Source organism: Macadamia integrifolia, chromosome 11, assembly GCF_013358625.1.
Source record: "Macadamia integrifolia cultivar HAES 741 chromosome 11, SCU_Mint_v3, whole genome shotgun sequence".
Lineage (NCBI taxonomy): Eukaryota > Viridiplantae > Streptophyta > Magnoliopsida > Proteales > Proteaceae > Macadamia > Macadamia integrifolia.
The window spans coordinates 29,372,763-29,387,765 of record NC_056567.1 but is presented as its reverse complement, the minus strand read 5'-3'; the positions used below and the strand labels follow the sequence as shown (position 1 = coordinate 29,387,765).

Here is a 15,003-nt window from a genome sequence, read left to right as displayed (position 1 = left end):
ATTCACGCCGTTAAGTCATACCATTAAGTGCAACTAATATTTCTATAATACCTAGTTTATCCTTCAATTTTGTTAAAAGATTATTTCACCCTTTCAAAACAAAACCCTGATATACATTAATCTTTTACACATCCTTCTCACTTCAATCTACCCCCTTGCATCTCTATCTTCTCCTGCGAAACACGATCGGCAAACAGTGAACCAGTCCGCCCTTTGCCCTCTATTTGGACAATCATATCAAGGGTTTCCTCATGAGCAAGCTCCAGCTCAAGGCTGTCTATAAGGAACAGCACAACAAACGCAACGCCAACGCAGGGCTGTCTATAAGGAACAACACAACAAACGCAACAATAATCACGGGAACGAGTCCGTTTGCAACATGAAACCCCTCAATTTTACTGGACTGCATTTTCCATTGGCAATGCCTGCTTGATGGGGCCTACGCTACAAGACCCACTGGTGCTACCAAATATAGTCGTCTGGTACAAATTTCTCTTTATTTACAAGTTTTGGTAACCAGAAGAAGGAATTTTTTTGGGGGCAGATTACACTTTTTTCTTTGTAGTTGTAAGCTGGAGGGGCTAAACTCTCTTACATTTCAGTTGGGTTTTGTTTACATGGCTTCTAGTTTGATTCTTTATTCTTTGCAGTGGAGAAGTGTATTCTAAGAGAGGCAACTTTTTTTATGTCCCTTTTAACCAGCTTTTATGAACCGCAACCAACATGTTCTCTTGGCAAGTCACTTTCTTCGTATGGAAATCCAACCGGTACCTGTCTATTACGTGCCCTATCCAGTTCTGTCGGGAAAAGTCCCCATTGCAATAGTTTCGATGCCGGCAACTTACGTTCAAAAATTTCCAATGGGGTTACTGCATGCGGTTCAAGGTGTGGGATCAAGTGTATGGTGGGAGAAAATGGTTTTAAGAAACTCTAGGGGTAAAATAGGTATTTGATTTGTGGTTGAATTACGAAAGGTTAAAATCGTCTTTTATAATTTAAAACTAACACCACATTAACAACATCATCTCACATAGGAGGATTATGTAATTTCTATAAACACAGGGGAGGGGGATATAATAAGAGTAAAATACATGGGAGGAGGATGTAATTTACTCTTGGAAAAAAAAAAGCAAAAAATAAGAAATCGGGAGGAGTTTGCAGGGTATCTCGGGACATGGGCATGTTTGGGCGGTGTTTGGGATTCTCGAAACTAGAAGCGGCAGATCCAATGGGCTTATTTCTGGATGATTATGCATCGGCTGGGTTTTGCAGGCATTAGCATGTCTAAGCCCAAGCCATATGCCTCAGAGCACGGGCTCCAAGGCTCATGGCTCAAGGCTTAACCAAAGGTTTCAATTTTCAAGTGGTCAAAGGACAACTGTGCTAGGCAATTGGTGAAGTTGTGATGAGCTAAGTTCATGTCCATTAGGAGGTCTTCAGGTCATTCTTTTCTTCTTATTCTTTATTTTATTGGGGTTATTGGTTTTTGTCTTGATAGGTGGAGCAGTTGCTCTTAGTATCTAGAGTGCATTACACTCCCCTCCCCTTAATGTTTCATCTATTACACAACCCTCCCCTACGAAGTTTGTAATTATAAATTTTTCCCTCTTAAATTGTAGATTCTATCAACTGTACTTTGACCGTGAGTGAGAGAAACAGTTAAGTGAGGAATCATGTGTTGCAAAATTGCATTAAAACTCAAAATACCCTTGGTCCAATGGAGATGACCTATTTGCCCTCAACCCTTATTATTGTCTTCTTCCTTGAGAAACCATGAGAGAGTTAGGGTTTTTGAACTTGTGCTATATGGTTTTGAAATTTGAAATCGGACAAAGGGTTTAACATGATCTGCACTATATGGTTATGATTGGGATTTTAGGGTTCTGAACATATTAAACGATACTTCAAAACTTGCGTTATATGGTTCTGATCGGGATTTAGGGATCTTAGGGTTATGCAAATTGGTGTGCCTCTCTAATACTCTCTCTCCGTTATCAATCCAACTCAAGTTCTGCAAATCTCTCTCTCTCTCTCTTTTACAACTGATTGTTAAGGGTGCTGATGATGAAAAAGTGTTGGCATTTGCCAATTTATAGGCGGGGATAGATCTCTCCACCTGCATTGGTGGGGCAAACTCGGAGGGTGGTGAGAGGGTCTTATCTCTTCTCTCACAGGCAATGGTTGTTTGCAGCCACTGGTGGAGACCCTTAAGTTGCTTGAGAAGAGGTGAACCTGAGCCCCGATTAAGAAGAGAAAATACCCGTTTGCCGCTTTTTCGTTTTTCTCCTGTTTCTTTCTCAATCTCATAGCTTATTAGGGAAAGGGAAGATGAAGCACAAAGATGAAACTAATGTTTTAATCAAATTTTTACTTATTTATTGTGTACGTGGAGGTGATGCAACATGCAATCACTTGAGAAAAAGGGAAGACTTGCCAACCGTAGTTGGGAACGAAGACGGAGAAGTTGAAAAACTTGAGTTTTAGACAAAGGGGATGGGGGTAAAAAGGACATTTAACACTTGATACTAATAGTGTTAATACCACAAGGTACATTTGTAATTATAAACTTCGCAGAGTGTCTGAGTGTAATAGATGAAACATTCAGGGGAGGGGAGTGTAATTCACTCTAGTATCTAACATGGTATAGGGAATGGGTTCAGTGAAGGTTAATACTGATATGATATTGATCAAGATTACCCTAGATCGGATAGAAATACACACGTTGAAAGCCACTTTTTTAACCATTTTCCCCTTGTCTATATCGATCTTACCAATTCCAACCAATTCGATCCAATTCCTCAAATTATTGTCAGGATAGGCTGGGTTTTTTACACCCCCCGCCCAACCCTAAGTAACCTTAGTTGGCACGGCCTCATTGGGCCCTGCCTCAGAGCATGATAAATCCAACAATGGCCTTGAGTTAGGGTTGGGCAAGGCTAGCCTTGATCGGCCCCGACCAAGGGGAGGGGAAAGGAGATGCATGGATTGGGTTATGTCGACGAGGAAACCTTTAATTTTAGATAAAATAATATCATAATAAGGGAAAAAGAACACTATCTCCTAATGTAGCTTGCACCACACATATGCGGGAGTGTGGCCCCTAAACCTAGACACATGAGGCGAATGACCAACTTGCCCCCTATGAAATGGAAAATGTCGCCTCTATTGATGCTTCCTTGTGTACTTCCATTGGTCATTGCTCATGTGTAGGAACCACACTCCCCATAGGAAACACTTCCCTTTTATAATATAACTTAAATAAGATCGATCAAACTCAACCTGAGATCTCAACTATAACCCTAATTAGCCCTTACTCAAGGACATGATTGGATTTATCCTTGAATGTGGTTTTCCTTTCTATCGTTTGTAATTCTTTGTTGACCTCCATGCTTAAACTACTATAGGTGTAGAAATTTTTGCAAGATTCTAAAAGTCATTGGCTATAGTTCGTAAAGTCGCATATTATATGCATAATAAACACTTATCTAAACTTTGGTCGAAACTTGAAACAAATGTTTATAACACACACAAAAAGAAGTTTTTTTTGATATAATGTCATAGATACATATTTATACACAATTTTTTTTTAAGGTCAAATTATTATATGTATAATTTTTCTTTTTGATTTTTACCTATTTAACAAAAATCATTAATGAAAACCAATTTTTTTATCAAAACATAAAAATGGTTTGGTGACTACTTGAAAGAAATAGTTTTTTGTGAGAAATAGTTCAGTATCCCTATGTACAAAATAGTATTTTAAAGAAATGGGTGAAGAGATGTTTCTTTACCCATATTTCTTATAACTATCTTTCTTCACTTTGGATTGAAGAAGAGGGGGCAACCTCCAAGGGGCTTGGATTTCTAATTACAAAACAATTGATTACTTTATCCTTTCATATTGGGATTTTAAACAGTGTATTATTAAAATTTAGTATAAAAATAATTGAAAACCAATTTTAACTAAAACACATAAATGACTCTTGATCTTTTTAATTTTTGTATTAATTTTTTAAAAATAAAAACAATCTCTAATGTTGAATGCAACTAAAACTATTCTGTGAACAAAAATAAAAAGCGAAAAATGATACAAAGCATGCCTAACCAACCGACTTTGCCCCATTCTTCTCCATTTCCGTTTCTCGCAGCAGGCGACCAAGGGCGTGCGTCGATACCGTTTCTCCTCCTATCGCTTTTTGAAAAGCCAGCCGTGGAGATTGCAGCGGCGGGGGGCAATTATAGCGGCGAGAGACGACATCCCCTCTTCTCCTCCTCCGGTCGGTCAGTGACTCTACTCTTCTCCGTAAGTATTTTCTGAGCGAATGGATGCATAACTCTCTCTCTCCTCCGTAAACTTTTCTTCCATCACTGTTAAACAAAGCAATCAAGTTGGGGATTAGGGACAGGTTGAGAATCATTCCCATAATCTGAAAAATGGCTTGCTTTCAATGTTTTCTCTTATCATTCCGATGGGCTGAAATGGGTTCTGGGTTGGTATGAAACAGAGTAAGGAGACAGGGTTTTTGAGTGTTGTTCAGCAGAATAAGTTAACAGGAAATAGCAGTAGTGATAAGGGATGCAAAAAAAGGTGAAATGGGGTAGACATAGTACAACTTGGACTTCATAGTTATATCATGTCCCGAACCAAATTACTGTATAGAAATGAATGCTTAGGTACTGATAAAACCCTGTGAATCTCGCTTCTGTGGCATCCGAATGTTTTGCTATAGGGGCACCATTGAATTTGGGGGACTGCTTGGATGCCCATAGTATTAGGATTATACTTGCAGCCATAAAGGTTCTTTATTCCAAGGAATGCCGGATACGTAGCACTAAATTGTGCAAGTAGGAGGGCACTCATGTAGGATGAATTGCGCCTGATATGGAGAATTTCAGAGGCAAGCTTTGTGAATCTCAGTTTCCTGTATGAAGATTGTACATTAATATTCCTCCCTATGCCTTGGTCTTGGTGATCATTCTAGAAAACTTTCAATTCTATGTTTTAATTCATCACATTGCAGTATTCTAATGTCATATTACTTTCTTAATGAATCTTTATTATCTAAAAACCATCATAATGTTTACATCCTTATCTGATTATGGAAATGACCAAGCATGGCTGATGGGATACTACCACAAATTCACAATCGTCCCCCCTCTCAACCCCCACCTGTTGAAGAATTTCAGTTAATAATGCCTCCAACAACCTTTAGAAGATTTATTTTCTTTTCCCCTTAAACATATTACTGTCCTTGTGTGGTTATACTCCTTTTCTGTGCTGCATTGAAGGGAACTTCTCAAGGACTGTTTTTGGATCTCCTTCCATCATACTTCTTCCAGTAGCATGGATTTGGTTGGTGATCTGGATCCATTTTTTCTGTTATACATCCATTATGTTTGGAAGTTATTAAGCCCCCCTTCATATTAGGGAAAAAACATGTCATGTGTTCTATGTATTACCTTCTTTTTGGGCTGGGGAAAAGGCCACAAAAAGAAGTTTTTTCTCTCCCCCCGCCACCACCCTTAATTCACACAAAGTGCTTGTTGGATGAAAATCATGAAACAAGTAACCAGGGTATGTGCTCTTAGTAGAATCAATGCATCTTTTTCATTTACTTTAACTTAAATTTGTTGAATATGTCCTCCCTGCTTGTGTTGAATGACCAAGTTGAGTTCCTGTTGCTGCCAGTGCCAGTAGTGTTGCTTCTAGAAATCCAGCTCCAGTTCCTTCAACAAACCTCTTCATCTCTGGTGCTTCCATGTGCTCAAGTGATGTATTTATTTTTTGTCAGTGAGATGTGTTAATATGCTTGTTAGCAAGTTTGACTTGAACAAAGGTGGAGATTAGTATCAGCTTCTGAAGCATCAATCTCAATTTTCTTGTTAATAAAGGTTTAAAACTTGCTACTTGGCCTGTGTAGTTGGTTTAATAGTGATATAATAAAACTGCCTATATTTTTCCAAATTGCATGGATGTAATGACATTTTCATAAGTTTTTATGTGAACTTTTTACGTCATTTTTCAAGATCGGCTACTGATTTTTATAGACATTGCTATTGAATTCATCACTTTCGTGTTGATCTTGATGCTAAAATAACGATGGGTTACATACTGTTCACCACAGTATGAGAAGAACCTACTATAGATTTCTCCCACTAGCTCTCCTTTAGAATCAATACAGGGTAGGGGAGGACCTAGAGTCCTTTATATAGAAATTACTCATTGACTCTATTCCCGTAAGTTGGACTTAGGTAGGGTTTCATAATTAAATCCAAATACAATATTATGTTAGAGATAATCCTTTTGCCATTAACATAATTGGGCATGTAGGGCAATAATAGGAATTAGCTATTGTCCTACAGTTGCATATTTATGGTATGAAGATTGGTGAGATAGAATCAGTGAGTGACAATCAAGATGGCGAATGGAGCATTGGAGATCACCAGGTTGTTGGACTTCTTATACTAGCCTATATCAGATCCCACAAAGAATCAATTACATGCATGTAGACTTGTATCCATTCATAAATTCACATATTTCTGCAATTCAAATATGGATATATACATGCATTGATATACTTGAGGATAAAACATTCTATTTGTTTCCACCTATTATATTTTTGGCAATGGTATGGTGTTACAATTTACATATCAGTTTCCTGATTTTGGAAATGAGAAAGTTTAAAATGTGTATTTATGATGATAATTATGATTTTGTTGATAGTCTTGCTCCCCCCAAAACCTGCCGTAGCGCCATAGCTCTTGGGGTAGAGCACTGTTTCTACTCTAGTAAGGTCTAAATATAGATAGAGATTGTAGAGAGAAACATTGAAATACTGAGAGTTAATCCTCGGATTCAACGCAGAGAGAGAGAGAGACTTGAATGCTATATGAGTCATTGAGACTCTTGAGTCACGACCCTATCCCCCATTCCTAACCCCTCAAGTTCAAACACAAATGCGATGGAAAATCAAAACCCATGATCATGTCAGAAAGCAAATGTACACTTTGAGTATTGCATTCCACTGATTTTCTAAGATACTTGCAGTATCTTAGATGATGAACTTGCCAAAACACAATCAACCATGGAAATGCTTTTCTTTGTTTTGAAAAAAAAAAAAAAAAATAAAAAAAAGGGTTAATCCATTGCAGAACTCACCGCCAAAGAAATTGAGAGAAGTGACTTAACTGGGAAAGAGAAAGATTCAGCATGAAGAGCTCTACTCTGCGATTAAGGCATTACAGAGGGAGTTTAGGTTTCAGATTAGAGAAAAAAATACAGCAAGGTACTTGAGAGAAGGGGGTTTTACCTGCTCACCAAGACAACACATGATACTTTGGGAACACGATGCTCTCGTCTATGGTTGTACAACAAGCAAGAGATAAGAAGAGAGGAAGAAAAGAGAAGACGGCGATGGTTGGTTGCAGCGGGAACGAGATACCGGTGGGGAGAGGGAAGGAGGCGAGTCGAATTACGATTCAATCCTTTGTTAAGAAATTTAGTTAAAACTCTTGTTTTTTCTTGACTTTCTTTTATTTCTAATTTCTCTGTGCCTAAGTCTAAAATTCATGAACCCTGTCTAAAAGGCCCACACCCAAAGTTGATACAAGTGCCAAGATCAATCTTTCTGTTACATACAAGTATATGATTGACCCATTCCTTAAATGGTTCAATTGTTTCATGAACCATTGTGCATGGGTAGATATTCTTGGTTGGTGTATGTTGCTACTCTCACACCCCCCCCTCTTTTCCCCCTGTTGATAATAACTTTTTTTAGAAAGAGAAAGATAAAAGTGGGAGACAACATGCCATAGAGGGTGATAGCTAGTGTCTGAATTTTCATCAAGCTCCTTCTACTTCAAAATCAGTGATCGATGTCTGCACCAAAGGATGCAGAGCTCAGGGAAAACTTATAATGCGATAAAAATTAAATTATTGATGGGTTTAGCCAGTCTAAAACACTCAACCTTGACCTCAAAACCATAAGATCAATGATACTTGACAAAAGAAAAATGCGAACTTCTGTGATCTACTATTACATCTGCCACAAAAATCAATGCCCCATAGCAAATACATGTACAGTAAGAGCACATCCTAAAAAGGTTAGATTCTTTGATGTGCTAAATGAACAAGACCCTCCACACATATATATAGGTACTCCTGGTTGGAAAAACTTCTCTACAATCAACACCAACTGTTGAAAATGGTTGTTAAGCAAATTTACAATGTAAAAAATCAGAAGTTATGATCACTGGAATAAAGTATCAAAAGTAGCCCTAACTTTATCCTACCATCAGATAGAAGAAAGTAGAAACTACATTGGTCAAATCAGTTGAAGTTCCTCATCAATATTATTCATACAGAAATTTTTTGTTTTTCAAGTTCATTGAAATATAATCTTAGGTACCTAATTATGATCCATGAAACAATAAATAGCTGGCACATTGCTTGGAACAGAATTTAAATTTTACTGCAAAAGTGAGAATCCTGCAGTTATTTGTTGCTCTGTACCTCAGTGTAGTTGAAATTATAAAGCGAGTATGCGGATAAAACTTAAACTGATTAGCAATTAAAATAGCTACAAACTGATCCAATCAATTTCGTTATATTACAACTTCTAACCAATTTCAGAGACTAACTTGAGAACTCAAAATTGAAATAAAATTCCAGCACTAACCTGGTTGACTGGCCAACTTAATTTTTTAATTGGAATAGTAACTGGAAATAGAATTGCACAATTGGACATGCTCTGACAGCATCCGACATTCTGGATTGGAGAAACGCACACTGTGATATCCACCAATTAAAGCACCCGTCAGAGCCTGGGCCTTTGTTTAGGAAGTTATCTCAGGCATTTTCTTCAACCTGATAGCACTCACTCTCTGCTACTTTCAATTTCATTTATATAAAATATCTTCATTTTTCCTCTCCTCTCCCAAGAAAGAGATATTTTTATTTTGTGGGAGGTGGGGGGTTTAAATGGAGAGAGAGAGAGCGTTCCTTCTTGAGGCTGCGCAGTAACTTGATAAGCAACGGATTCCTTCTTGAGAATAGTGTTCCTTGCCTATTTGATTTCCCCCTTGATACTGACTTTATACTTTTGAATGTTTCTTACTAAATGTATACATCCTTTCCTTTAAACATGCAATGGAGGATTCGCTAATTTTTTTGGGTGAATAAAAAATTCATTACCAAAGAGAAAAGGGGCCCCAAAGGGGAGAAAATCCAAGGAAAAGAAAATATGAGACAAATAAAAAGGGTATCATAGAGAAAAGGTGGACTTGCAATGTTTTCTCCCGTCATTCGAATGAGTCCTCACCCAAATTCTTGCCTTCTGCATTATATTATAGTGTAAAACTAACTCGTGTTTGAGTGATAGTCTGATAGAACAATTACAGGATACTGTGGCAATAATTAGTCTACTTTGATCCTCTTTATAGAAATATATTGCTAACAAATTTACTTTAATTTGCTTACTTCCATTATAGCTCTTTGTATATATTAATAACAGATTTAGTTTTAATTTCCTTACTTCCATTGTAGTTGCAATAAGAATTGAAGAAATTTTCAGGTTTCGGCAGCTGCCTATTTTTTGCTGTAACCGTGTCCAGAAGTATAAGAGGGTCTAATTCAAAGAAAAAAAAAATTCGTATGATTATTTTGGATGAGTTCTTGAACTGGCTCCAATTTACCTTGGTAGATCTCAACTAGTATTTAGAATTCCAATTTGGTAACCAAATTTCATACCAAACAAAAACAACAATCACAACCTTGTCCAACTAACCACATTTCATAACATTATTAGTTAATTAAGATGTGGCAACCACTGAGAGGACCAACACTGTTGGGTACCCTAGTGAAAGGACATTAGAGGGGGAATTTTTATGATTTTGATGCTCAGTGTATGAACAACATTATTTGTCAAGAATAAGGATATAGCATTGAAAGGGCATGATAGCATACTTTTGAATGTAAATCTAGAAGAATGAGAAACGATTTCGAATTGGAAGGCTAGATTGGGTTAAGTGTTCCTGAAAGCATGGGAGATTAGAATTTACTTACACATAATCAGTTTTAGTTCATTCTGAATACCATATTACAGAGCAACCATATTAAACATGTATTCAACATGTGCTGTATCATTTTAGTACACGTTTAATTGCGCCAGATTTTTGAAACGTATTATTATCATGTAACCCGTTTAATTTCCGTATGTATCCATTCCTGTCGATGTTCCCAAACTTACTATGGGTTTGATGATCTGATTTTAACACCCTACCCCAACAGAAGAAGAAGGAATAAAAAATCGATCCGACTTCATATTATAAGGTGAACTATGTTATCGTCAATGAGGAAATGTTTGTCATTTCGAAGATTTTTAGTGTTGGAATCCTATTCATCTTCCTCTCTCCATAGACATCAATGTTTCTCTCCTCTATATATTCTCCCTTCTCCGTTTATCCATGAAGCTTCAAGAGCTCCTGACTTGTCGGCAACAGTAGCATCTGCTCATAGGGTTTTCTGCTCTCGGTCTTCGATTATCGATGATGCTCAAGGACCTGCTGCCATTGATTATCGGTGTGTTATGTCTCCTTTTCAATTTAATAAGTTTGCCAATATGATAATCTGGCTTATTAATTACCTTGCCCCACAACAAACCCCTCCCCCAAATTACTGAAACTATTGACTTCATAGCAGCAATTTTCATTTCTCTTTGTATAAAAATAGATCTGGATGTGTGTGAAGATTGTATCTTCCTATGTCCATGTACATTCTATATAACTTTGTTGAAATGCAGATGCTTTTCTTCAGATTAAGTTTACTTGCATTCAATTTCTTATATGGCCTGTATCCTGGAAAACTTATGGGAACACTGATTTGACAATTGTATAATGTCAAGTACAGTTCTATACTTGAGGAGGATGAGTTTCACTGCGTGGCTGATGCTACAATAAATGATTTGCAAGAGAAATTGGAGGTGATTCTTGTTATTGAATTCATAACAGAAATAGTAAGTTGTTAAAATGTTTACTTATACGTTTTTGTTTCCAACAGGAATATGGTGATTCCATCCAAATTGATGGTTTTGACATTGATTATGCGGTAAGCATAATGGACTAGTGTGGGGAACTTCACTAGATTTTCCAAAAGGATACCACATTTATTTTCACTAATAACTCTGGGTATTTTATCTTACAGAATCAGGTTTTGACACTGAAGCTTGGGAATTCGGGTACCTATGTGTTAAACAAGCAAACACCAAATAGGCAGATTTGGTTGTCTTCTCCAGTGAGGTACTTGCTCTTTACATCACATTTAGATGGATAAGACTAAGCTTTGTGTGTTATAACAACTTTCTGATTTTCATTCTAGTATTTGGCTGCTATTGCATAATTTTTCCCGCCTAAAATGGTTTCATTTTACTTTGTATGGTCTTTCCTCTTTGAATATCTTGGTTCCAAGTTGTAGACTCTCAGAGCATGATTGTACAACTTATCCTTGGGATTTAATGGTCAATTGTTTAAGATCACATTATTTTGATGCATTATATTTTGTTTTGAAATAACCTTGTTTTTAACATTGAATTGTATAATTGTTATAATTCACAGACCTTTCAATGGCCTGGTCCTTTTTATATTCATTATTTTGGAAATTAGTATGGGGGCTTTTATTCAATTGGAGGGTCCATTTGAGTTAGTTAGTAGTAACTATACCTGTGGGTTTTGTTCAAACTCAAGGCTATCTGTTACCATCACCATACATTCATGCTCTGCGAGGAGCAGCATTGGAACCACTGTACGATTTGTAGATTGATGCAAACTACCATTGCTTTCTACGGATTCAATTTGTCTAGTTAGATTTTATTTTTATTTCTTCCCACACAGTGTTTGAAGTTTGTCATTTTTTGATTTTCTTGCAGTGGTCCATCTAGGTTTGATTGGGACAGGAGTGGTCAATCTTGGATTTATAGGCGAACGAAAGCAAATTTAATACAACTTTTGGAAATTGAATTGGAACAACTTTGTGGTAAACCTATTTCTCTATCGTAACTTCTTGTAAATGCAACTCCTGTGAAGCAGGGGTACGGCTGTGTACATGCCCTCCCAGACCTTGCAGTAGCGGTGGAGCCTCGTGCACTTGGTTGCTCTTTTTTTGAAAAAAATTCTTGTAAACGCCGCTACTTTAGTGGCACTGACTTTGGATGTTGGATTTATGCTTGGTTACTTGATTTCCTTCGGTCAACTTCATGAATATTGTGTATCAATGTCCTGTTCAGTTTTTTGGCTGGAGCTTGAACAGTTAATTTTCACATAAATGAAAGCAGTCTTTCCCTTTTCAGAAAGAGAAATATGACATATGAAAACTTTGTAGATGCGGAACTGAGACTATTATTCCATGACTCTATTTTTAAATGCTATTCACAGAATAGAGGGAAAAAAATTATATGTAGTTCATGAGGGTGCTGAGCTTTCTATATTGTACTCAGTCTATCCATCCATAGAGAAGCTTGTTTCTACTAGACACATTTTTCTTGTTCAAAATATTAATTCCTACTTTATCGAGGTAAAGTTCCATCTGCACCCTCATGAACTACATATAATTTTTTGAAGACGGAACTTTACCTCGATAAAGTAGGAATTAATATTTTGAACAAGAAAAATGTGTCTAGTAGATGGAACTTTTTTTTTTTGGGAGGGGGGGTGGGGGTAAGGAAGATTGAATCATAAGAAATAATGTGATGCAGATAGGTTTCAGCAAATCGAGGGTAAGATTGCTCCATTGTGACTTAGTGGTCACAGGTTTGAGTAAGGAAACAACCTCTCTGCGAGCCGGGGGTAAGTCTGCATATTATGACCCTCCCTAGATCCCGCAATGACGGGAGACTTGTGTATTGGGTACACCCTTTGGATAGGTTTCAGTAAACCTATCATCAAAAGAAGAAGGGAACCAGGCCACCTAAGTAGCCTACGATATTCCCTTTTAGAGCCTTATGGTTCAATTGACCATTTGTCTTGTGTGTTTTCTGGTCACTCAAACCAGAATCTTGGGGACCATTAATTGTTTTATTTTGTTTTTGTCTCTTTTTAGTTAATTAGTTGTGTTAGAGTCCTTTTAGAATGGAACTCTACCTTATCTCTATCTGTAATTGGTAATTAGACCACATAAGACACTCTCATCATGGAGGGTTTTTTTTTTTTAATGCTTCGTGTTTTTCTGATGGTACTAATTTATTCTATAATGAAACAACCCCCCCCACCAAAAAAAAAAAAAAAAAAAAAGAGTTTTGATAAATAAAAATTTGAGCTTTGCTTCAATGGTTCTGTGACAAACATGATCTACTGTGGGAGATGCAGGAAGCCTCAGTGGGATTCTGAGGTTGTTTAGGTGAGAAATCTGATCTCCTTCCCTTCCCTTCTCTTCTTTTTCTTCTTCCCTTTAACACCAAGTAAGTACAGACATTTATCTTCAATTTCTTGAGTTTTCTGTGGGATTCAACGTTTGTTTATCTGCTGAATATAATCCTGACCAGTGGTTACATTCTGGAATTATTTTTTAAACAATGTTTGGCTGTGTTTTGTTGATGGCAGCACCCCTGTTTTTTTTGGTGTTTTTTTCTGCCGATTGACCCTACCACCTAAGGGAATCTAGCCCTTAGAGTTGGCTGCTATTTGGAGGAGATATTCTCCCTCTTCTTAGATAGGTGGTTCGACCAGAGTTTGACCTCCACCAGAGCTGTTGATCTGCTGGTATCATAGTTCCCAGATTTTTGGGGCTCGCTCTTGCTAATTCTGAAATCATCCCATGGTTAATAATCTGACTGTTGGATCATCCTCAAATTTTGGTATTATTCGATATTGCTAGAATGCCCTACTCGACCTGAATTTCATCCACATCTGTTGGCTAGATTGTGAACTATCTTTAATCTTTAAATTCTGGTTGTTTGTGTTAACCTGTGATCCTACATCTGATTGATCAGGGTTCAGACTCCATTATAATGCTTATGTAATCTAGAAAGAAGAAGAAAATAATAGGTCCTTTGAGCTGTGCAGGCCATGGGCTTTGTGATGGGTTTCTAGCCTTAAGTTCAGAAATCCAGAAGAAAACCAGAATTGCAGCTAAGAAAAAAAAAAGAAAAAAGAAAAAAAAAATGATTTCAAGAGATTCTGATCTGGCTAAAAAGTCTGGTTGAAGGTCAGTCTGAAGGAGGAGAACAATTCCTCAAAACCTGACTCAGATCTGATGGTCTGATCTGGAATTATGTAGATATCGTACTGAAGGCAGGATTCTATAATTAGAGTTCCATAACAGTAATCCCAGATCAGAATTTAAAGCATCCAATTAATGCAATCAAAAGATGACCAGAATAGTAACAGAACTCATCAGTAGCAACAGAACATCAGTCTGAAATTATAAACCAGAATTCAATTCAACTATAGGAAGAAACTGAGAAATCAGATATGGAATAGGACAATGTTACACCAAAAGCAATATGAGATTTTAAAACCATGAATGGATGGGAGTCAGATCCTATTGGTGGTTCTGAAAACAGAATTGAAATCAGATTCAAAATTCGGATCTGATGTTTAAGAACTAAAAACAACAGCCACCAGAATAATATGACCTCGGAACAGAATTAGAAAGTACGTGCAGAAAAGTAGAAAGTTTCTGTACTGACCTGAATTCGACGAAAAATAAAAAAAAAAGGAATAAGAAAGAGATATGATCCAAGCTTCCCGCTTGGAACTTGACTGGAATCCCACCTTCCTTACCCCTTCACAACTCCACGAAGGGCCTGCTGGATCCTTACTTCATTATTTAGACCTGAGAATTGAAGTATCGGACTCTAAAAGGATGTAGAAGACAAACTGGAACTGATACTATCTCCTCCTAGCCACAGGCCATCTGGAGTGTCCTACTCCAAATAAAAATCTGAAAGTAAAGAAAACAGGTCTGGACTTATATGCCCTAACCCAGCCTAATGCCTAACATTAAATTAAGAA

General features: G+C 37.2%; 1 protein-coding gene across 5 annotated transcripts; it reads left to right on the top strand.

Moving 5' to 3' along the window:
* Positions 1–4,098: 4,098 nt before the first annotated feature.
* On the top strand, positions 4,099–12,357 carry LOC122094385 (frataxin, mitochondrial). 5 transcript variants are annotated; one of them, XM_042665172.1, is made up of 7 exons: positions 4,099–4,281; positions 5,690–5,892; positions 10,289–10,579; positions 10,907–10,979; positions 11,057–11,104; positions 11,201–11,295; positions 11,922–12,357. In XM_042665172.1, the coding sequence occupies exons 3-7, from the start codon at positions 10,338–10,340 to the stop codon at positions 12,049–12,051; spliced, it is 588 nt and encodes a 195-aa protein (XP_042521106.1). In that variant the 5' UTR covers positions 4,099–4,281; positions 5,690–5,892; positions 10,289–10,337; the 3' UTR covers positions 12,052–12,357. The 5 variants fall into 5 exon arrangements, with proteins under 5 accessions (XP_042521106.1, XP_042521103.1, XP_042521107.1 ...); XM_042665169.1 differs by having other exon boundaries at positions 4,099–4,303; XM_042665171.1 differs by lacking the exon at positions 4,099–4,281 and adding an exon at positions 5,290–5,575.
* The last annotated feature ends 2,646 nt before the right edge of the window (positions 12,358–15,003 follow it).